This window comes from Diceros bicornis, chromosome 30 (assembly GCF_020826845.1).
Source record: "Diceros bicornis minor isolate mBicDic1 chromosome 30, mDicBic1.mat.cur, whole genome shotgun sequence".
Classification (NCBI taxonomy): Eukaryota; Metazoa; Chordata; class Mammalia; order Perissodactyla; family Rhinocerotidae; genus Diceros; species Diceros bicornis.
Genome location: NC_080769.1, coordinates 9,146,375 through 9,170,617, shown reverse-complemented (window position 1 = coordinate 9,170,617; position 24,243 = coordinate 9,146,375). Strand labels below are relative to the sequence as shown.

At 51.1% G+C, this 24,243-nt stretch overlaps 1 protein-coding gene across 3 annotated transcripts in view; it reads right to left on the bottom strand.

Annotated features, from left to right (window-relative positions):
• OLFM2 (olfactomedin 2) overlaps positions 1–24,243 on the bottom strand; it is a 59,227-nt gene extending 34,984 nt beyond the window's left edge. The window contains exon 1 of one of the 3 annotated variants that reach the window (XM_058525759.1): positions 24,153–24,243. In XM_058525759.1, coding sequence (XP_058381742.1) covers positions 24,153–24,218 — 66 coding nt within the window. In that variant the 5' untranslated portion in view covers positions 24,219–24,243. Of the gene's footprint in view, positions 1–6,319; positions 6,668–9,533; positions 9,719–24,152 lie in introns of those variants that run through there. The other 2 variants (XM_058525758.1, XM_058525760.1) reach the window with 2 other exon arrangements.

Below are 24,243 nucleotides of genomic sequence, written 5' to 3'. Positions count from 1 at the left end.
ATGTTCTGACCTGCTCCAACATGAGCTCAGACATGCCCACTGGCCATCAGATTCTCCTTACACGAAGGGGCATGCCTTCCATGAAGACGTGCCCAACGTGTTCAAACATGCTACGACACGCCCTGACACGCGGGGCAGGCTCCAACACACACGCACACGCCCCAGCATGCTCTGGGTGGCCGCAGGTCCCCAGCATCTGCCCGAGTCTACACGCCTGTGGCCACTTTGCCCTTCTGGATGGATTGATGGGGCAGCGGGGAAGAGGCTGTTATAAATTAAACATTGAGACACCGTCTGAGCACCAGACTCTGCCATCCCCTCATTGGCTGGTTCTCTCCCAGGAGGCTGCGGGACTACAGGGTGGGGGAGAGGGCAGAGGAAGTGGCTCGCTTAATTAATTAGTCCTAATTGAGATATCTTTGTAAATATCCCTTTATTGAAGGACACGATCCCATTGTTTCCTGGGAATTTGCTGTCTCTATTTGTCTCCAGCCCCTGAGTATCGCAGAAATGACAAGAAAGGAAAGGGCATTGCAAAGAGCTATGCTTCTGATAACGACGGCGGCACCGAGGGACTGGCGGGGAGGCTCAGAGACACGCAGAGATCCAGGCGGAGTGGCAGGCGGAGAGACAGAGAGATAAAGGCAGAGAGAGATGGAGAAACTGAAATACAGGGCAGGAGACGGGCCAACAGGCTAGAGGGAGACCGAGCAACACAGGCAGCGTCAGAGATGCAGGCTCTGAAACACAGCAAGAGGGGGAGCCAGCCAGAGACAGGCGGAGAAACTTCACGGCAGGGAGGACCAGAAGTGGGGACAGATGGACCCACGGCTGGGCAGAGAGACTTCCCTCTGCCTTTTCCTGCCTCGCCCAGTCTCCCCATCTCCTGGGCAAACCACTCTTGCGGCAGCAGCAACAATCGAGCCTGATTCCTTTTGGCCCTTGCTACCCTCCCCTTCTCTCTCCCTCCCCCCAATCACTCCTGCAATCATCTCCCTTGTTCAAAATGAGCTTCTGCAGCTGCAGCCCAGACAGCTGTTCTATCCTGGAGCCAGCACTGGGGCCGAGTGGCTGGGTCCTAGAGGGACGCCCTCCTGGGCAGCAGAGGGGAGTGGGGATGGGGAGAAGGAGGGCAGGGGGGTCACCTGGAGCTTGAGCACCCAGCCCCCCCCCAAGCTCCCATCAAAGCTTGGTCCCCATCCCCAGCATCCCCAGGAGGCCACACACCCTGGACCCCCTCTAGGGCCTCTGGGGATTTGCGCTGGTCTGGCTCATCCTGTCCCACTCACTGAATCCTGACCAACACCCAGCATAGGTTCTGGCTCTATCTTGTCTCAAGAGCCCTCGCAGGTCTGAGAATTCTAGTCTCTCCCCCACCCCTTGTCAGGTTCATGGACTGTGACACAGCAACTATGGTGATATGGAAACAGGATTCCAGAGAGAGAGACACACAGACAGACAGACAGGATGAAACAGACTCAGAGACAGAGAGAGAAAGAGAAGACAGAGTACGACAGAGAGAGAGGCACATATAAAGACAAAGGCAAACAAAGAGACAATCACCAATATTCACTCAACAAACATTTCTTGAATGTCCACTATGTGTTGTGGATACACAGTTAAGACAGAGAGAGAGGGATAAAGACAGTTAATGAAACAAAGATATGAGAGAGAGAAAGGGAAAGAGAGAGACAGAGAGTGAAACTCAAAAGACAAGAGTTTGAAAATAGAGAAGCACAAAGGCTGGGACAGAGAGGGACAAGGACTGGGAACCAGCCTGGCCTCCTAAGTCTCCCAGTGGCAGCCTCTTCACTCCCACACACAAACACATCCAACCCCCACATCAAACTCTTTCAAAGCGCCTGGACCTCTCCCAGACGGCTGCTTTTCTTCCTTGCCCAGTTTCACAGCTGCTCCCCAAAGCTTCACAAAGAGGCGTCGGCCGCCCAGGGCCAGAGGTAAGAAGGATGCTGGGGGCACGAAAGACACTAAGAGGCTGAAACCAGAGCTTCCTTCCAGCAGCCCCAAGGCCCAGACCAACCTCCCTTGATGGCTGTCCATGGTGCTGACTGGATGGGCGAAGGCACCACCTCGAGACATTTCTACACGTTGGTGTCAAACTTGCGGTGGACTGGGTCTAGGGCAGTGGTCAGCAACCCGTGATGGGTTAAGACCCCCGCCCACCTCACCAGATCCTCAAACACCACCTGTCATCCCACCCCAACACCATCACGCACCCTGTTCTCTTGGCTTCTCTCCCTTCACCTTCCCAGTTCTGTCTTTGCCCAACTCTCACTCAACCTTCATGTCTCCAGGCAAATGTCCCTTCCTCAAGGGAAGCCTTCCCTGGCCACCTCCTCCCAACTGCATACCTTCACGGCTCCACATCTTCTCCTTCATGGCCCTTACCAAACTGCAATTACATAGCGATGTGCATCATTTTATGTTCACTATGTTTCCCTACGAAGCTTCATGAGGGAAGAGACAGAGTCTCTTGTTCATGCTGTGCCCCCAGCCCCCACCATAAGGCTGGCACATAGAGTGGCTCAATGATTGGTAGTTGAGGATGACTCTGCTCTACTCTTTGGTGGCAAGACCACTCCACACCTGTATGTGAAGTTGGCAATGTGCACATTTGTTGGACATTCATTCAAAGAGAGAAAGGTTGAGAAACAAAGACACACAAAAAAAGCTTTAGGAAACAGATGCTTCTGAGCCATGGGAGCAGATGTGGAGGTCACAGAAATGCTTGTCAAGTCTCACAGGTGTCATTAAGAGGAAGAAGGGGCAGAACTGAAACCATTCAGGAAATATCTGTTGCCCCAAATGAGAAGACCCCAGTAATAAGCAAGAGGGACAACGTTTTTGCTTGCATGGCAATTCCATTCTAGCAGTGGTAAACAAATAATTACCCAGATAATTTCATATAATTATGAGTACTGGACAGAAAATAGAACAGGTTCAAATAATACTGTGGGGACATTTTCCCTGGGGTGGTCAGGGGAGGTTTCTAGGGGGAGGCGACATTTGAGCTGGGACCTGAGTAGTGAGAAGGAGCTGACTAGAGGAAGGGCTGGGCAAAGGGTGTTCCCAGAGGAGGGGACAGGAAGTGCAAAATTCCAGAGGCGGGAACAAGAAGAGTGGAGAGGGATGGAAGAGTGGTCCAAGATCCGACAGTCAGGCAGGTAGGGTCTTGTAATGATAATAACGATAATAATACAATAGCTCACCTTTATAGCACCTTCCATGTGTAAGGCACACTGTTAAGCACAATGCTATCAGGGTACTTTCTACTATGATCCCCATTTTACAGATGAAGAAACTGAGGCTCAATGAGTTGGGTCAGGGTAAAGAGTTTAGATTTGGCGCAAGCGAGGTGGGCAAAAGTTAATAGGAGGCAAATTTCACACTCACAATCTAGAAGGATTTTCTAACAATTGAGTCTCTTGAAAAATGCAACAGGCAGCCACATATGCTCTTCCTGATCCAAACCACTCCACGTCTCTCATCCTTTGACACTCAGAATGAAGTACAGGCACCTCAGGCCAAATTCCTTTGTGACATGGACCCTTCTGACCACTCAGGCTGTTTCCACACTCCTCCCAACCTGGTACATAAGTCTCCAGCAACTCTGAGCTGCTTTCAGCCTCTTTGTGCTTACCAGCATTCTCCTGACTCTGAGCCTTTGTCCAGGCTGTTCCTTCTGCCTGGAATGCCCTTGCTATGTCTTCACCTGGCCAATTCCTTCTCGATTTTAAGACACACCACTTTGGGGATCACCACCTCCAGGCAACCTCCATCGTACCCCAGCTGGGTTCAGTGCCCCCATAACACTCCAGAAATATCCCTATCACCACACATCCCATGTCATGTTACAAGTATTGTTGATGAGACTGCGATCTGATGGAAGCCGGGGGCGTTATTCATCTTTATATTCCATAGTCTAGGACCCTTCCCAGTATAAAGTAGGTGCTCATTAAATATTTCCTCGCACTTTGAGCAGAAGCTGGAAGCCCACAATTGGGAGCAGATGTGGGTCAAACCCACAATATGCCTCCTTTTCTCCACCTCCTTGGCCCCTACCCTGGTCCAGCCCCCATCATCACTCACCTGGACCAGGGCAGTGGCCTCCTCGCTGGTCTCCCAGCTCCCACCCTCACCTCCCACACTCTGCTCTCCCCACAGGGGCCAGAGGGCAACTGTGAACAGCTGGGTCTAGTCCCGTCCCTCCTCTGCTCAGAACCCTCCCCAGCATCCCATTTATTCACTTCACAAGTATTTATTGAACACCCACTGTGTGCTAGGCACTGCGGCTACAAGAAGCAACAAAAATTGGCTTTTTAAAAATCCCTGCCCTTGTGGAGCTGATGTGATGGTGAGGGAATCAGACAACAAAATAAGTCACATAGCATATATTAGAAGGTTAAAAATGCAATGGAGAGAAGCAAAGTATGAAAGAAGGACAGGGAATGCATGATGAGTTGCAAGCTAAACCTAAAATTCCTACAACCTCCTCTCCCCCAACATGGTGTGGCTCCCACCACCTCCCTCCCCTCATCTCCTCTCTTTCCCCTCTCACTTGATCTGCTTTAGCCACACTGGTTTCCTCACTGTTTCTCCAACATTTCAGGCATATTCCCACCTCAGGGCCTTTGCACTTGCTGTTCCCTCTACCTGTAACTCTCTTCCCCTAGATGAGCCTTCTTTCACTTCCTTAAGATCTCTGCTCAGATGTCACCTCCTCAGAGGGGCCACTCAATCTAAAATAGTCCCTCCATCACTCTCCATCCCCCTTATTATGCTTTATGCTTCTTTATAGCACCTGTATCACCACATGGAATATTACAGATTTACCTACATACTTATTTCTTTCTCCCCATCCCTGCCATAGAATGTCAGTTCCATGAGGACAAGGATATCTGTCTGTTTTGTTCACTCTTCTATCCCTGGCACCTAGAATAGTGCCTGGCACACAGTAAGTGCTGAAAAAATACTGGTTGAATAAATGAGTGAATGAATGAATGGAGACACTCTCTGAGCGAATTCTTGTCACTTAGAATAAGAGGAGGAGGGATCAGCAGAGTGCGGTGGTGTTTAGGGTTGTCCACAAATATTTGGCCTCTCTTCTCTGTTCAGGTCAACGGTAGGACCACACTGCTCATCTTATTTAAGGTTAGGCATGTCATGTGGCTTGCACTGACCAATGAAATGTGAGCAAATGTAACATGTGTCACCTCCAGGGCAAAGCTTTAGGAGCCAGTGGGAGGTCTGCCGTGCCCTCTTTTTCCCACCTCAGTGATCATGTCACCACAGAGCCTCCATCATCCCAGGTCCCTGAGTGGCTACCATGGACAGAGCTCTCCAGCCAACAATGGATACACAGTGCAAGCGAGAAATAAACCTGTGCTGTGTGAAACCACCCAGATGTGAGGCTGCTTGTTTCCACAGTGTAACTCAGCCTCTCTTGACTGATACAGAGTATCTGGAAGCCTTTTCCCCCAGAAAACTGTCAAGAAAAGACATGGATTCTGAGCTTTGGTTCTTCACAGGGAAGTCTTCAAAGAGCCTTCTGATGATAGCTGCTCAGACCCTCCCCATTCCCCCCAGGAGGAAAAGGGTCCTCCTGAAACAGAATACCCCTCCTCCCTCTCCCCTTCCTTCCCTCCAGCCCATAAGAATGAGGAGATAGGCAAGAGCACAGCATATAAGGTGCAGGTAACTCACTTCAGGCTCTATAATGACAGCGGTCGCTGGCAGTGGGGCTGACAGCTCTTAGTCTGGTTGTGATTTATCACCCCCAGGTGAGGAGCCATTCCGCCGAAGGCTCCCATCCCACAGGGATGGTTCATGGCTGGGAGTTGGCCAAAGGTAGTAGTGGGAGGCAGCTTCCTCCCCCCTCCTTTCCAGAGATGGTCTGTAACACCATCTTTTAAGAATCTCTTAGAATGCTAAGCTGCTTCTCCGGATCCGAGAGGGGAGCGGAAGCCAGAGACAAAAATGGCCAGAGGGTCTGGGCTCACCCCCACCTCAACATTGAGGTCCTTTATTAAGTCAAACACCAGTATCCAACCTTCTGCCTCATGACTGGAATTCTCTCTACCTGGGTTCCTGAACCCCTCAGCTTACCCATGTTGGGGTTCTACACCTTCTTACAACTCCTCCTTACTAAGCACCTACTATGTGCCTAGTCAATTCCATTTGTTCTCCCCAATCCATAGGAAGGTGGGTTATTGAGGTAGACACTTGACAAATATTTATTCCATGCCTACTATGTGCTTGGCTGCAATGGAAAACAAAGAACTCCTTACTGAACACCTACTATGCACCCAGACATTTGTTTCCATTTGAAGGTGGAATTCGTGAATTCTTATGAAGATGTTGATTATCCTTCCATCCATCTCTCCAGCCATTTCTTCATCCACCTCTCCATCCACCTGAAGGTGAAATTGGTGAATCCTTATGAAGTTGTTAATTTAGCCACTTGACAAATATTTATTGTAGGCCTACTGTGCCTCAGGCCTTAGGGTTCAGTAGTGAACAAAACACTGATGTCCTCATGGATCCTATGGTCTAATGCGGACTCTGAACTCTCCTTGACTAATGAGGATATTGGACCTTAGAGAGATTAAATAATTTCCCCAAGGTCATACCACTGGTATGGTGGGACCAAAATTCAAACCCAGATATGTTTAACTCAGAGTCCTATCACTAACTGAGCATCTACTATGTCAGGCACTGATCTGGAGCTTTCAAACATATTCATGCTTGACACAGAGGAGGCACTCAATAGTTTTGTTGAATAAATGAAATGGATGGAAGGATGGACGGACAGAAGGATGGATATATAGAGGATAGATGAAGAGATAGTTGGATGATGGATAGTGGGTGTATGGAGGGATGGGTAGATGCATGGATAGAGAGATGGATGGATAGAAGGATGGATGCATGGAAAGACAGATGGATGGAGAGGTGGAAGGAGAGACTAATGGAAGGGTAAAGAGATGGGTGGATAAATGGGTGAGTGGATGGATGGATGGACGGACGGACGGACGGATGGATGGATGGACGGATAGATGGAGAGATGGATGGATGGATGCATGGAGAGATGGATAGATGGATGGAAGGATAAAGAGATGAATGGATGAGTGGGTAGATAGATGGATGGATGAAAGAATGGGGATAAAGATGGATGGATGGAGAGACAAATGGAAGGATGGATGGAGGCGGAGCTCTGTTACCCACAACAGTTCTGCAAGGTGGGAATTATTATTCCCATTCTATAGATGAGGGGCAGTCAGAGTGGTGAAGTCACTGGCCCAGAGTCAAGAGCAAGTCATAGAGCAAGTTGGGGGAAAGTCTGGATTCCAATCTAGGTCTATCAGACTCCCAAGACACTTTCTAGAGCACCCGCACGTCACAGTCCCCTCCCAAGTCCTATCCTGAGTCCCATGGCATCTCACTCCACAGAGCCGTTCTGGCAAGGCTTAGTGAAACTGAGGGATGGGGCGGGGATCGGGGATGGCAGAACCGTTTGCTTTTAGCAAGTGATTTCATGGAAGCCTTGGATCAAGGTGCTGTTAGCTATACAGATGGGCCAGAGAGGAGACCAGGTCTGTGTGGGTGTAACACGTACACACACATACACACACAGAAAACACATGGTACACACAGGAATCCATTCACAAATACAAGGCAGGCACACACATTCATAGATACACACTTGCACACATACACTCACAAAGACATATATGTTCACACTTATATGCACACAAAACACTTATACACATATGTATTTATTTGCACAGACACAAATGCACACACAAAATCATAACCCAGAGATAGGCTTACACACTACTGTACACATTCCCCAGACGCATCATATGCTCGCATTTACACACCATATGCTGCACATAATACATACACACATTTACATGGACTCACACTCTTTAGATGGTGGTGGAGGGGAATCTGGCTTCTGATTTCAGTGAGACACCATCTCTCTCCCCCCTCAGCAGGCAACAGCTACAAGGCCGTCTCAGACTCACGTATACAAACTCATATGCACACACACAATCACGTAACACACGCAAACCCATAGCCGGGGACACACAACTGCAGATACACACTTAGACACATCCTAGACACACTAACTCAGGCACACACCCACACTCATTCTAGGACCCACCCTCACACACAGCAAGACACACTTGGACCCTCACACTGGCAACGCACATAAACTTTCTCCCACCCCCCACTCACACACACACCCCATACACACACTGAAACTCACGCATGGATAGACCCACCAGGATATACGCAAATAATATCACTCGAGGTGAGAGACGCACAGAAAGACACCATTTCACATATTGCCTTCAAGTCTGGGAATTTGGACTGAAAGCCCTCACCTGTGCCAAGTCCAAGGCCATCTCCCTCCTGGGGCTGGACAAAGTCTGCACACAGCACACGGCACTCCCTCTCCACTTGCCTGCAACCCTTGGGAGCAAAGACCTCTTTCTTTTCAGTGAGGGGAGAGAAAAAGGCAGTGTGGTGGCCGCTGGAAGCTAAACAGGGGAGCTGGCGAAGTTGGGGAGATATTGAGCAGATATTGAGCAGGAGAGGGAGCCCCACGCATTCTAGTTCCACACATTGGGAGGAGTCCCACAAACAGACTGAGGAAGGGAAGGGGTGGGGGGGCATATCTGGAGGAGGCTGAGGGAAGTTTGCAGTGGAGGATGCCTCCTCGCCTCTTCCCGGGACACCAGGACCACCATTATTAACCCCACTGAGTCCCCCTGCCCGCCGCCAGCTCTGTGGTGAGGAAGCTGGAAGGTGACAGAGGAAGATAGGACGGCGGCGGCAATCCCGGAGCTTCTGGGGGCAGCCCCAGCCCCAGCCCCTGTCTGAGACCCGTCTGCCTCCTCGGGAGGGCGAGTTATGGGAATAAATACGCAGCACATGGCGAGGCAGGTAATGAGGAGGGAGATGTTCGGGGTTGGGGGGGGGTGTGCAGGGGAGAGAAAAAGAGAAACAGACAAAAAGAGACACAAAGTCAGAGACAGCGCAACAGAGAGACAGACAGGGAGAGACAGAAACAGAGAAGCAAACCAGAGCAAAAAGACGAGAGAGAGAGCGACAGAGAGAGGGAGAGAGGCACGAGACACACACAGGCAGAGATCCTGCAGGTGAGGACGCCGGGAGACCTCGAGACCCCCCTTTCAGAGGCAGGGTCCGTCCCGGGCCCCGCACCTCCGCTCCCGTCCGCCCCACTGCGCGCGGACCGCTGGCTCCCGCAGCCTCGCCGCCTCCGCCCGGGGCGCGGAGAGCCGGGTAGGTTGCTGCCGCTCGGGCAGCGCTCACCCATAACAACAATAACAGTAACGACGACAACACAGCGGCCGGCGCGGGGCGGCTGGGGGTCCGGGGGGCGCCCCCCGGCGGGCGCGCGGGAAGCCGGGGCCGGGCCCCGGGGCTGCGGCGGCGGCGCGGGCACCACGCCCCCCGGGAGCGCCCCCCGCGCGGCGGCCACTCACGATTTTCTCGGAGGCGCCGGCGCGGGACACGGTGCCGTTGAGCCCCACGAGCGAGGGCAGCGTCTGCGACATCCAGTTGGTGACCATGGCCATGGTGCTCAGCACGGCCCCGATCTTGAGCAGCGGCACCGACATCGCGCCCCCGCCTCATGCCCCGCGGCCGCCCGCCGCGCCTCGTGGTCCGGCCCGCCGCCTGGCGCTGCGACCCTCGCCGCCCAGCCGCCCCGGGGGCGCGAGCGCGAGCGGGGCCGGGGCGGGCCGGCCGGGGGCTCGGGGACGCGGGCTGCGGCTCGGCGCGCCGGGCGGGCTCGGCTTATAAGGCGCCGGCTCGGCCCCCACCCCCTCCCGCGCCTCCGCGCCGGCACTTCCAGCCGCCGTGACGTCACGGCTCCGGCCCGGGCCCCGCGGGGGGCGGGGGCGCCCGGCTGACCCCACCCCCCGCCCGGGAACGCCCCCTCCCGGGCGGGGACCCCGCCGCGGCGCGCCCCGCCCCGCCCCCCGCGGTGTTCCCGCCCCCCCCGCCCCCCAGGCATCCCCGGGCCCCCTCCGCGCGCAGCCCCCCGAGAACCCGGGCGCTCGGCCCCGCGTTTACAGCCGCCCCGCCCGGCCACCCACAGCGCGCGGGGGCCGGAGTCGCCCGTCCCACCCACCTACTGTCCCCACCCACCTACTGTCCCCACCCACCTACTGTCCCCACCCACCTACTGTTAGGACAGCGGCCCCGGCTCTCAGGCCGGGGAGCAGGGGTGGGGCGTGGGGGCGAGACTCGGGTGCGCTCCCCTGCGTCGGGCAGCCGGGGGTCTCCCTCGCGGAGGGGGAAGGGGCTCCCCCGCAGCAGGGCCACCCGGGGGACCCCCGGGCGCGTCGGGACGAGGGAAGCGCAGAGGAGCCGCGATGCCCGGGACGCAGGTGCGGGAACGGGGGTCACTCCGGCGGCGGGAGGAGGCCCCGGGTCACCAGGGGGCGCGTGGCGACCGGCCGACAGCCCCAGGCGGGTCTGCGCTCACAGCTTGCACCTGGGGAGGGGCGGGGAACCGGCACTCGGGACCTTCCGCCCAGCCCGGGCCTGCGGGGGACGGGAGTGCGCCCCCCGCGCCCCCCGCCCACCTCCGCCCACGCACCAGCCGGCGGCGGGGGCCGCGCGTTTCACTTCCTCCGTTTTCCCCGCACTCACGCCCCCTCCTGGCGTCCCCGCGTCACCTCGCGCCGCCGCCGGCGCCCTCAGCCCGCGGCCGCCGCCGTCTGCAGGCGGCGATGACTCAGGCCTTCCCCGGCCGTGGCCGCCCGCCGGAGGGCTGGCCTCGGGAGAAGCGCCGAGCAGGGGGGCGGGGGTCTTGAACCGTCCTTTTTCTGAGCTTAACACCACCCAGAGGCAGGTTCTGCCCGTGTGTGGGCGTTCCCGCCATGACTGCTCTCTGCCTCAGTTTCCCCATCTGCAAAGTGGACCTAATACGTGTAAAGGGCTTGGGTGTCCTAAGAATCAAGGGAAAGATTTATTGAGCATCTACTGTGTCCCAGGCACTGAACAACAGACAAAAATGCCAGGCTTTGTGGACTTGCAGTGGGGCGAGACAGACAACAGGAAAAAAAAAAAAAAGTGAAAATATATTACCAGGAGGAAGGGGACTACAGACTAAGGGGTGGAGTAAACTTTAAACAGGGTGGTTGTTGGGGAAGTGACATTTGAGCAGAGACCAGAAGGTGAAGGAAGGAGCCATTTGGATATCTGAGGGAAGAGTTTCAGGCAACAGGGCAGCAAGTGCAAAGGTCCTGGGGCAGGAGCATAAGTGTTTAAGGAAGCGGAAGGAGGCCAGTATGATTGGAGCAGTGAGCTGGCAGAGGGTGGGGGGAGATGGTGCTTGTAAAGTACTTTGCAGGGTGTCTGGGACATGGTGTTTCATAAATAGTAGCTGCCATTCTTATTATTTGCAACTCATAATGAGCTTAAAAAAATGAGAGGCGTCCCTGTCTACTTGTACTACAGCTTGCATTTATGAGTGTTGAACACTTTACAAATGAGCTTGCTGAGTACCTGCTGCAACCTCCCATAAGAAGTAGGCGACTTCCCTATTTACAAGAGGAGAAACTGGGCTCAGAGAGGAGAGGGGACCAGCTCAAGGTGACCCAGTGGGTAAATGGGGGCCCAGAATTTGAACCTAGGTCTGTCTGATTTCAGACCCCAAAACCACTGGGCTCCAAGGCCTCCCGGCTTAGAGAATTTGGAACCCAATAATACTCTCTCACCGCTGATGCTGTAAGAAACGGCCCCAGCTCCTTACGGCCAAGCTTCTCTGAGATGTGGTCTAGACTCCTATCTGCACTTGCTGCCTCTCCTTCGTCACCGTCTGCCTCCTCCCTACTTCCAAAACTCCCCTCACCAAAGGGGCCAGTGACCTTCCAATCTGCCAGTCCCACAGCCGCCCACGAGCCCTCATACAGTCACTCTCTAAGGTTAGTCTTTGTGGATCATTCCCTTCTTCTTGAAAGTCCCTTATCTCTTGATTTCAGACACTTTATCATTTCCTAGTTCTGGCCCCACCTCTCTGGCTGCACCATCACTGTCACTCCTGCCTTCTTCCTAAATGACTGTATCTCCCAAGTCTTTGTCCTAAGTCCCAGCCCCTCTCATTCTGTACACTGTGCCTGGACCATCATACCCACTCCCAGGGTTTTCGTTCCACCTGGCACACTCCCGCCTCAGGGCCTTTGCACTTGCTGTCCCCTCTACCCAGAACACTATCACTACAGATATACGTATGGTTTGTTCCTTTACTTCATTTACATCTCTGCTCTAGCCTGGTGCAGGTCAGAGCCATGCCCTGCCCTTCTCCAGGAAACTAGACTTCCCAGGTTCCCTTGCACACTGGCTTCCTATTAGGCTCATCCAATGGGAGGCACTGGAGGGAGATTGGAGGATGAAGAGGAGGGGAGAGACCAGGGTATTTCTCCTCTCTCTTTCTGCTTGGAGTGGGGGTGTGTTCTGCATGGCTACACCACCTCCATCGTCCCTGCTCCCACACAAGAGCCCCTTCCTCAATTCCCTGTATTAAATTCTCTCTATTTGAAACACCTGGGGTGGTTTGTTTCCTGTCAGATCTGAAAGACCTTCCCTGCCCACCTCATCTACAATGGCAGCCCCCACCACTCTCTGACCCTTACTCTGCTCTGGTTTTTTTTTTTTTTTTTGGTGAGGAAGATTGGCCCTGAGCTAACATTTGTTGCCAAACTTCCTCTTTTTGCTTGAGGAAGATTGTCCCTGAGCTAACATCTGTGTCAGTCTTCCTCTATTTTGTACGTGGGACGCCACCACAGCATGGATTGATGAGCAGTGTGTAGGTCTGCGCCCGGGATCCAAACCCGCAAACACCGGGCTGCTGAAGCGGAGCACGCGAACTTAACCATCATGCCACCGGGCCAGCCCCTGCTCTATTTTTTTGAACAGCATTTATCACTGTGTGACATTATGTTGTACTTTTGTTTATTGATGATCTGTCCCGTCCATTTTTCGCAGCTGCATCCCCAGGGCTTAGAAGAGTGCTTGGCACACAGTAGGTGCTCAAGAAGTTTTTGTCGATTGACTGACTAAATGAATCTACAGCTGAGATGTCCAAAGGTATTTCTACAGCCCAGATTCCACCTGGAGCTCATTCCCCTATGCCCTTCTGCTTCTTGGGCATCTCCACCTGTGTATTTCACAAGACTAATAGCGTATGATATCCACCAGCACAACCTCAGTCAGAAATACGGCAGTACCAAGTACTGGCGATGATGTGGAGAAACCAGAATCCACGGCTAGTGGGACTATAGAACGTTGCAACCACTTGGAGAAACAATTGAACAGTTTCTTAAAAAGTTAGACAGAAACTTACCGTAAGACCCAACAATTCCATCTACCCAAGAGAAATAAAAGCTTATGTCCACGGAAAGACTTGTACGTGAACATTCACAGCAGCGTTTTTCACAATGAACGAAACCATCCAAATGCCCATCAACTGGTGAATGGATAAAAAAACTGTGGTACATCCATACAACAGAATGTCATTCAACGATAAAAAGGAATGATCTACTGACATATGCTACAACATGCACGAACCTCAAAAATACATCACTAAGTGAAAGAAGCCAGACACAAAAGGCCACGTTTTGTATGATTCCATTTACACGAAATGTCCAGAAAAGGCAAATCTATAGACAGAAAGTAGATTAGTGATTGCCTGGAACGGGGGGTGGGAGCGGGGATGGATTGCAAATGGGCACAAGGGACCTTTTGGGGGTGATGGAAATGTTCTAAAATTGATTGGGGTGATGTTTGCACAACTCTGTAAATTTACTAAAAGCCATTGAATTGCACATTTAAACAACGGATATGATGGTATGTAAATTATACCTCAGTAAAACTGTTAAAAGGGGGGAGCATTCTTAAACTTTCTGTGCAAGCCCTTCCCCCGGGATGCCCTGTGCTTGCACTGACATGAGAATGAGTTCTTCCTTAAATTTTGCACCTTAGCTTCCTTTCTTCCCTCAGCCTGGTCCTGGCCCAGATGTACCCACAGTTGAAAACTACAGATTGTGCCTCTTTGCCCCTCCTGTTCCTTCCCTACACCTCCATCCAAACCGGCACCAATGCTGGCTGATCTTGATGCAGAAATATATCCAGAAAGTGTCCCCTCCTCCCCATCACCATCATCATTCTAAGCATCCTGCTGAGGAGTGCCATAGATTGAAGGTTTGTGTCCCTCCAAAATTTGTATGTCAAAGCCCTAGCCCCCAAGGTGATGGTGTGAGGAGGCAGGGCCTTTGGGAGGTGATTAGGTCATGAGGGTGGAGCCCTCATGAATGGGATTAGTGCCCTTATAAGAGACCCCAGATAGCTCCCTTGCCTCCTCCACCATGTGAGGACACAGCGAGAAGACGCCATCTATGAACCAGGAAGCTGACACTGAATCTGCTGGCACCTTGATCTTGGACTTCCCAGCCTCCAGAACTGAGAGCAATAAATTTCCGTTGTTTATAAGCCACCCAATCTATGGTATTCTGTTATAGCAGCCTGAATGCACTAAGACAAGGAGCCACTAAAAGAAATGTTTTTCCCTGAAAATTCCCAGAAGGAAAAAAACTCGTAACTATCAGAAACAATAACAATAATTGCTAAGGTTTATTGAGTATGTATCATGCGCTAGGCACCATTGGCTGTGATGTACATGTAATAATTCATTTAATCCTCGGAATAGCGCTATGAAGTAGATAGGATTACAATTCCCATTTAAAAAATGAGGAAACAGAGGCACAGAAATGCTAAGAAACCTTCCCAAAGGCCCCTGGGATTCTATCCCAGACAGTTGGACTCCAGAGTCTGCATGGTGCTGGGTCAACAGGACCTGTTCATAGGGGAAAGAATTAATGCTGATCCCTACCTCACATCATATATAAAAATCAATTCCAGTTGGATTGTACATCTCAAGGTGAAAGGTAATAAAGCTTTTAGAAGAAAATAGAGAAGAATATCTTCATTACTCTGGGGTAGGCAAAGATTCCTAAAACAGGACACTAACAAGCACTAATCTGGAAGGAAAAAATTATTTGGACTACATTAAAATTAAGAAATTCTATCGATCAAAAGACACCATTAAGTGAATGAAAAGACACAGAGTAGGAGAAGACATTTGCAATCCTTATACCCAACAAAAAACTCATATCCTGGGGCCAGCCCCATGGCGTAATGGTTAAGTTCAATGCATTCTGCTTTGGCAGCCCAGGTTTACGAGTTCAGATCCCAGGCACAGACCTACAGCACTCGTCAGCCATGCTGTGGCAGCGACCCACACACAAAATAGAGGAAGATTGTCACAGATGTTACTTCAGGGCTAATCTCCCTCAGCAAGAAAACAAAAACAAAAAACACCTCATATCCCATCCTGATTTTATATTTCTATCAAATATGTATAGATAAATATAGATGTAAAATCTGGATATACACACACATATTTCTATGAATCAATATGAAAAAGATACACAGCCTAACAGAGAAATGGGCAAAAGACTGGAGCAGGCATTTCACAAAAGGGAATACCCAAGTGGTCAATAAACATGTGAAAAGGTATTTAACGTTATTAGTCATCAGGAAATGTAAGTTAAATCCATAAGGTGATACCACTACACACCCATCGGAATGTCTAAAATGAAACGGAAAGACAACACCCAGTGCTGGTGACGATGTGGAGCAACCAGGACACTCAGACACTACCGGTGGGAGAGTAAATCGGTAAATTGAACAATCTTTGGAACTTTGGAAAGCTGTTCAGCAGTAAAGCTCAATATATGAGCTTTTCATATTACCTCCCGTGCGACCCAGCAATTCTACTCCTAAGTATACACAGTTGAGTCTCATCATTCGCAGAAGCCATATTGGCAAACTTGCCTCCTCGGTACAATTTATTTGTAACCCCCAAATCAATACTCGGGGGCTTTTGTGGTCATTGGCGGACTTGCAGAGAGTGGACAGAAATTGAGCCACCACGTGCAGGTTCCCAGTGAGGTCCAACACGGCCATGCTGTGCCGCCTTGTTTCCACTCTCGTAACTATGAAGTGTCTTTTTTATAGTCTATTTAATGCCAAATTTTTCACATTTTGGTGCCTTTTATTGGTGATTACACTACTTTAAGTGGCCCCCATGCACAGTGTTGAAGTGCTGTGTAGTGTTTCTAAGCGCAGGAAGGCCGTGATGTGTCTTCCAGAGGAAATACATCTCATTGATAAGATTCATTCAGGCATGAGTTATAGTGACTTTGGCTGTGACTTCAATGCTAATAAATCAACAATATATATTAAATAAGGTGTCTTTAAAGAGAAACACACATAAAACAAGGTTTCATATTGTTTGGTTGACATTCTTACCAGAGGCTTGCAAGAATCTAACGTTACAATGGTTCAATGCAGTGACTCAGTATTCGCTAATTCAGTGTTCACAGGGTCTCTATAAAACATAACTACCGCGAATAAAGAGAATCTAACTGTACGTATATACCCAACAGAAATGCGAACAAGCATTCACTAAAGACATGTGTCAGGGTGCTTATATCAGCACTGTTTGTGTCAGCCACAACCATGACCAAGCCAAGTGCCCAGAAACAGTAGAATGGGTATATCATGGTATATTCACACAATGGAACACCAAAAAGCAATGAAAACAAGCAACCTATCACAAAACAATAATAAGAAGGAATCTTACAAACATTATGTTGAGCAAAAGAAGTAAGGCACCAAAAACTACATACTTAATGACTTCATTAAGTTTAAACGCAGGCCAGTGCATGGTGAGAGACAACTTAGTGGTTATTCGTGGGGGTGGGTGGCATCTGGAAGGAATATAAGGGGGCTTCTGGATTTTTGCGAAGTTCTGTTTCTTGATCTGGTGCTGGTAACACTATGTCACTTCAAGACAATTTATCAAGCTGCACTTTTATGACTTGTTTACTTCTTTGTAGATAGGTTTTACACCGAGAAGAAAGTTTACTTAAAAATACGAATTAAGGTATCAACGATAAAACATTAAGTTCCATCTCTGTTTAAGGTGCAGCTGGTAAAAATGACAAAACTTTCCAACAGGAAACACAAACCAAGCAAAACGAAGATTCTTTTGCAATAAGCCAAGTGGCCTCTGTCAACTGGGCCGCCTGGGCCCCCATGGTATTTCATTCACACGTGAGAAAGGCATGAATCCGTGTCCACACATACACAGCTTTGCATCCCTCAGAGCACAGATGGTGTTAGCCTTTTAGCCTGTGTCTGCTTTTAGTTTTTTGCTGGGTTACAGCAAGTTTTTGGAAATGGTGTTAAAACATGTCTCCCTCAAAATCTCTCAGTGCCATCTCTCTCCCATCATCTCTGCTTTCCCACCTGGTTCAGAATTCCAGGAGGAGGTTGGGAAGGAGACAGTAGGTCTGGTTGAGGACCTTGGACAGCAGACAATGAGAGGTACACTCCCCGTGCCCCCCAAAATGTTAGTCTAGCTATGCCTCTGGCTGCCACCAATTTGCCTCAGGATTTGTCAGCTCCTGAAATAATTCTGTCTTCACACCTTTACCCTCCGTTCCTCACTCCAGGCTGTCTTCCATGTTATAGCCTCACACACATCCAACCATGTCTCATTCCTGCCTTGAAAACCTTCCATTTAAATAACAACAACAACAAAAAAAACAATTAAAAAGTGGACAAAGGACTTGACTAGACATTTCTCCAAAGAAGATATACAAATGGCCAAGAAATACATGAAAAGATGCTCAACATCACTAACTCCTAATGAAATGCAAATCAAAGCCACAGTGAGAGATTACCTCACACCCATTAGGATGGTCCAGAATCAAAAAGTCAGGTAATAACAAGTGTTAGCGAGGATGTGGAGAAATTGGAACCCTTGTGCACTGCTGGCAGGAACGTAAAATGGTGCAGCCGCTGAGGAAAACAGTATGGCGGGTCCTCAAAAAATTAAACACATTATTACCATATGGTCCAGCAGTTCCACTTCTGGGTATATATTCAAAAGAGTTGAAAGCAGGGTATTGAAGAGATATTTGCACACCCATGTTCACAGCAGCATTATTCACAATTGCCAAGAGGTGGAAGCAACCTAAGTGTCTATTGATGGATGAATGGACCAACAAGACCTGGCCATCCAGACAATGGACTATTATTCAGCCCTAGAAAGGAAGGAAATTCTGACACAGGCTACAACATGGTTGAACCTTGAGGACATTATGCTAAGTGAAATAAGTCAATCACAAAAGGACAGACACCATATGATTCCACTTACAGGAGGTCCCTAGAGGAGTCACATTCACAGGGACAGAAAGCAGAATAGTGGGGGCCAGGGGCTGGGGGAGGGGGATGGGGAGTTAGTGTTTAATGGGGACAGAGTTTCAGTTTTGTAAGATGAAAAGAGTTCTGGTGGTGGATGGTGGTGACGGTTGCACAACAATGTGAATGTGCTTAATGCCACTGAACTGGACACTTAAAAATGGTTAAGATGGTAAATTTTGTTATGTGTATTTTGCCACAATTACAAATGTTTGAAAACCCTTCTATTTAAACACAAACACGCACGCACACCACCCCTTCTGTGGCCTCCTATTGCCAGCTCAATAAATTGTAAAATCCTTAACCCAGCTTTCAAGGCCTTACAGTCAGATCACAACCTACCTGTCCAAGCTCACTTCCTTTCTCACCTCCCCGTGCACACCAGCCCCATTCCACCCGATTCTCGTTTTCAGAACCCACCGTGTGCTGTCAGGTCTTGCTAGCTTGGCCAACAACCTTCCTCTGCATGGAATGTCCACCCTCCAATCTTCATTCACTCATCCTTCCAGGCCCAACTCAAATGCCACCTCCTCCAGGAAGCCCGCCTGACTCTTGACATCCCGCACATTGTACTGTGTGCCTGCTGCGTCTGTCCCCCTGACTTGGCTATGAGAACCGCTCCACAGCAGGCCATGTACGTTTCTTGGGAATAACCAAGAGTCCCTCAGGACCTAAAAGGTGAGGAGCTGTTTGCCACTTCATTCCACGGCTTCAGCTGACTTTGCTTTTGGTTCCTTTCTTCTCACGCTGTGACTCCCTGTCTTCTCATCTGCTAGGCAGGGCTTTGATGCTGGCTGCCCAGGATCGTTGGAACTGTGTGTGATGTAAGAGGAAACAGGCATCGAGAGCCTACGGAGGCTTCCAGAAGCAACACAAATAAGCCTCTGCATACAGACTTCACGGAATCTATTCTCTCCTCTCTGTTCTTTCTGGTTTCTCCTTGGTTTGTAGCTGAACTCTGGAGGGATGAAGTTGTGGGACAGGCAGGGCTTCCACTTTGGGCGTGAAGACACGTCGATGTCCTCAGACAAGAATTCCAGAAAAATGGGAACAAAGTCCCCTGTTCCTGTCCCAACTCCTTTTCCCCAGCACAGCCAGACTCAACCACAGAGAAGTTCAATCTTCCATCCCACCCGTTGGGAGCTCAAACTGACACCCAGCCCTTGGTGTCTGGTATAAGGCTCAAAACACCGAAGGCTCACAATGCGTGCTTTCTAAATGAATACAGTCATGCGTTGCTTAACGACGGGGCCACGTTCTGAGAAAGGCGTCGTTAGGCGATTTCGTCGTTGCGCGATCACAGAGTGTGCTTACACAAACCTAGATGGTACAGCCTCCTACACGCCTAGGCTCTGCGGGACTAATCTTATGGGACCACCATCAAAATTTAGTCTGTCATTGACCAAAATGTTGTTTAATGCGCGTGATTGTACCTGAATGCATGAATACGTGAATGCATGAATACACACGCCCACGTGGTTGACCCATATGGACAGAGAGTCGTTGTCCACACACACAGATGTGATTATGGCACACACATGTCCCTGTGCCCAGCTTGGTACAAGTGGTACAAACGACAAGTACCTGGGCCCTAAACATACACACACACCCATGGACACTCCTACAGGGCCAGGGTTAGAAGGATGTGATATGCGTCATGTGAGTCATGAAAGTGCAGAGTTGGATCTGTCTTTATTTAAAATTTTGATATTTTATTCAACATACATTTTTTGCACTAATTTTGATTTTCTTAAAATATTGCATTAAAATAATATTTATCTTGGTGACTGAGTTTTTTTGGCGTCCCCTTCAATTTTGCACCCCAGGCGAGTGCCTCACTTGCCTCTCCCCGGGCGGGGCCCTGACACACACAGGGACATGGGGGGACGCGCACCTTCACCATAGCCGCAGGGACACACACAGTCTCTGCGCAAACCTCATGCCACCACTAGGTGTCGCTCCCGCTCCTTCATCTTGGGCCCAGCCCAACCCCGCTCGACCTAGGAAGAAACCGTCCAATTCACTGTTATCTGGGAGTCCTCAAGATTGCCTTTTATTTCCCTCCATCTGAGATATTTACATTTTCTAAAGGAGCCCGGGAGAACAGCGTCTTAACCCCAAATATCGGTGCCCCATAATGGTGGAATTTTAAGCACAGGTGAACAAGAAGGGTTTTGCTGATGCCGCAGATCCAGGAGTGGTGGTTGACTTGAAGTGAGTATGGGACGGTCCAAGGGGAGAGTTGTTCCCTCGACCCTCCCTTGGCACAAGAGTCCCATGGTTTGAGAAAGAAAGAGACTGTGGGAGGAGGAGTGGGATCCATCCATCCATTCATTCATTCATTCAACCAGTATTTGTTGAAAACCTACTAATGAATTAACAAATCGTGGAAAGGTAATGACAAAACTTATGAAGAAAAATAACAGTAAGAGCCCAGAGAGTGGCAGTGGGGGGGTTATTTTACACGGTCAGGGTGGGCTTCTTAGAGGAGGTGACATTTAAGCAGAAGGAGAGGGAATCAAGTAGCTACCTGGGAAATCAGTGTCCCAAGGAGAGGGAATGGCAAGTGCAAAGGCCCTGAGGCATGCAATGCAAACTGAACTGTCTCTCCCCTCCCATTCTGAGGGGACCCCAAGAAAGAGGTGACTCCAAACTCAGATAGTGCCAAAGACATAGCTGGATCTTAGGGAGGACTTCCCAGTGGTCAGGAAGGGGGCATCTTTCCCACAGGGAAGATGGTGGGGCTTGGACCTGGCAAGCTCTCTGGCAGCTCCAGGGGACTCAGGGACAGACCCAGAACATCTGGGACAGACCCTGGATGGATGGATGACTCCTCTGACAGGTGCTACTCCTCTGTTCTCAGGGTCCAATCCAAACTCCTGTCCACAGCCCACAAGTTCCCACGTAGTCTGGCCCCTCCTGGCTTCCCTGGTCTCATCTCCCCACAACCTCCCCTTTGCTTACTCCTCTCCAGCCACACCAGCCTCTTTGCTGCTCCTCAAACACACCAAGCTCGTTCCTACCTCAGGGCCTTTGCACTTGCTGTCCCCTCGCCTCCGTTTTGAATGCTCTTCCCTTGGATACCCAGAAGGCTCCCTCTCTCACTTCCTTCAAGTGTCGCCTCAAATACCACCTCCTTAGAGACCCCATCCCCGACCACCCCTGCTAAAATAGCCCCCACCCCACCACCATCACTCTTTAATCCCCTTTATCCTATTTATTATTCTTCATGCCACTTGCATTATGTTATACGTTTATTTAGTTTCTGACATTGTAGTATATATTTATTCGGTCCTTGTCTGTCTCCCCTGCCAGAAGGCCAGCCTCAGGAGGGCAGGGATCTGATGACTTGCTTCCTGGCTGTATCCCCAGTGCTTAATCTTATCTGTTGATTGAACGGATGAATGAATGATTTCGAGAAAGCACCCCTGGTGGAGCCCGGGGCTCATCAGGGACCGAGGAGGGGACTCTGGGAAGCAATGGAGGGGATGGAGAGCGGGCAGAGCACCCATTCTCCAGACCCTGCGGGCTGAGACGAGTTTACGACGCTGTAGTGCCCGTGGTGGCCATCTGGAGGCGCTGCAGCCCGAGGCAAGACCCCACCAGCCCCGCCCCAAATGATTACTCCAGCTTAGCCCCGCCCCGTCTGCTGTTTAGCCCCGCCTCCACTGACCCCAGTTGAGCCCCGCCCCCATGAGGCCTCATGTTAGCCACGCCCCCAGGCAACTCCCTCCTCGCCCTGGGGTCTGTAGGACTGGCCTCTCAATAGCACTTCTCACATCACCCTCCCGCACCCTTAGCCAATCTTGGCGACAGGACAGGTAATCTAGAATTCCCTAGGGGCCAGCAGGGTAGGGGAGAATCCCCAGGTGGGGGTTCCAAGGATCCTTCTCGGAAACCAAATTCAACTTCACTCCTGGTTCATTTTTTCCAGCATTCTCTCAAGTGTATGCCTCTTTTGGTCTCTTGTCTCTCTCTCTCTCTCAGCTGTCTCTCTTGACGTCTCTCTGGTTCACATGTCCATTGAGCACCTACTGTGTGCAGCCTGATGCTGGGGCTGAGCACACTTCCCATCCCAGACAGTAAGTGGGTTCTGGGGTGGGGAAGCGGAGGAATGGAGAAAGGGACCCCGCAACGTCTCCTTGTGGCCTAGAAACACTTCTATTAGAGCTGACCTCGGTCCCCCACAATGCCCTCCTCGGGTGGGTACAAGAGTCTGTTACTTTCTTCTCTTGACCAGGAAAGAGAAGATGCTACGACTGTTTTTCCAGTGAGCTTCAATCGAAAAACCCCTCCTAGCGTCTACACAGGCACTGTCCACACCCATGGAGTGGATTACCTAACCAGAGGCTAAACACGTGGGCTCAGGAACCAGGCTGCCCCGTTCAATCCTAGCTCTGCCCCTGCCGAGCTGTCTGAGCTTGAGCAAGTGACGTAACATTTCTGTGCCTCAGTTTCTCCATCTGTAAACTGAGAATAGTGATGGCACCCACTAGCAGGGCACTGGGAGGATTAAATGCCTTAGCTCATTCTGTGTGCTTGAAACAGCGCCCAGCGCATGATAAGCACTTAATAAATGTTAGCTGTTATTATCACTCTTCTTTTATTTTTTTCAATTCCAACTTCTCTCTGAGCTTCTACAGATCTGAGAACTTGAGGGTGTTCCCACGCCCAAGATGGAGGGGGAAAGAGGTTTCCCAATAGCTGGAGAAAGCGTGGACCCCCACATTTTGCAAGGTCCCCCCAAGCCTGCCCAAGAGATAGGGTACCATGGAGAAAAAGACCAGCGTCTGTGAAAACGTGAATGGCTGTTTGAGGCACCAACACACACACACAGATGCATGGGTGTACACCTTTGCACACACAGCCTTCGCCCTTCACACCCCCTTTTGAGAGTGATTTACTCAAAAGCACACAACAGCACACGGTCACCCCAAAGCTCTTACACAGCCACACACCTGGTCACACATTTTGTACAGCACACAGGCAGATGGACAGAGTCATGGGGACACTGTCACACACAGTCTTTTATACACAGCTAGGGCTGCCCAAAGACTGCCAGGATAAACACAGTGGCTGTCACATCGCCAGTCACACACAGACACACAACTCACAAGCCTCGCACTGTCACACCAACCCTCCAGTCACAGCCTCCCCGGTCACACACAGACTCTCCCTCACGTATAGACACCTCTCCCGATCACACCCCAGCTCACGCCCAGGTGGACATGCACCCGCACAGCCACACACACACAAACTCTCAGTCACACCCAGCCATGACACAAAGACACGTTTACCCAGCACCCCACACACGTCCCCATCAGTCACTCACACGTGAGTCCCGCCCCCTTCCCCACACTGGGGGTGCAGGCGAGGAGTGGGGGGCTGCAGAAGCCGGGCACCTCTTGCCATAATGGGGGTGAATGGAAGGTAAGTGACACCCAAGGCCCCCTGAAGTCCCCCCCAGCCCCACTCAGCTCCAGCGAGATGGCGGGTGTGGGCTCCGGGTCATCAAAGAGTTGAGAACCCCGAAGCTGGGGTCAGACTGTCCCCCAAACCATCCCAGCTTGCGGCTGGATTTGAAGCCCCCCCATCTTCTCCCCCAAGCCCGGGCGGACGTGCCAGCCCCTCCCCCGCTGCGACCCCCGCCCCGTGCAACCCTGGGGGGGCGCGTGGAGCCCCACACCCCGTCTCCGCGGGAAGCCTCGGCGCCCCCCGCCCCTCCGGGAGCCCCCTGCACCCGCACCTGCCCGCCGGGCCCCTACCTGTCCGGCGAGGCCTGAGCTCAGCAGCAGCAGCAGCGGCGGCGGCGGGACCGCGAGCGGCCACATGACGCGCCCCCGGCCCGGCGCCCCG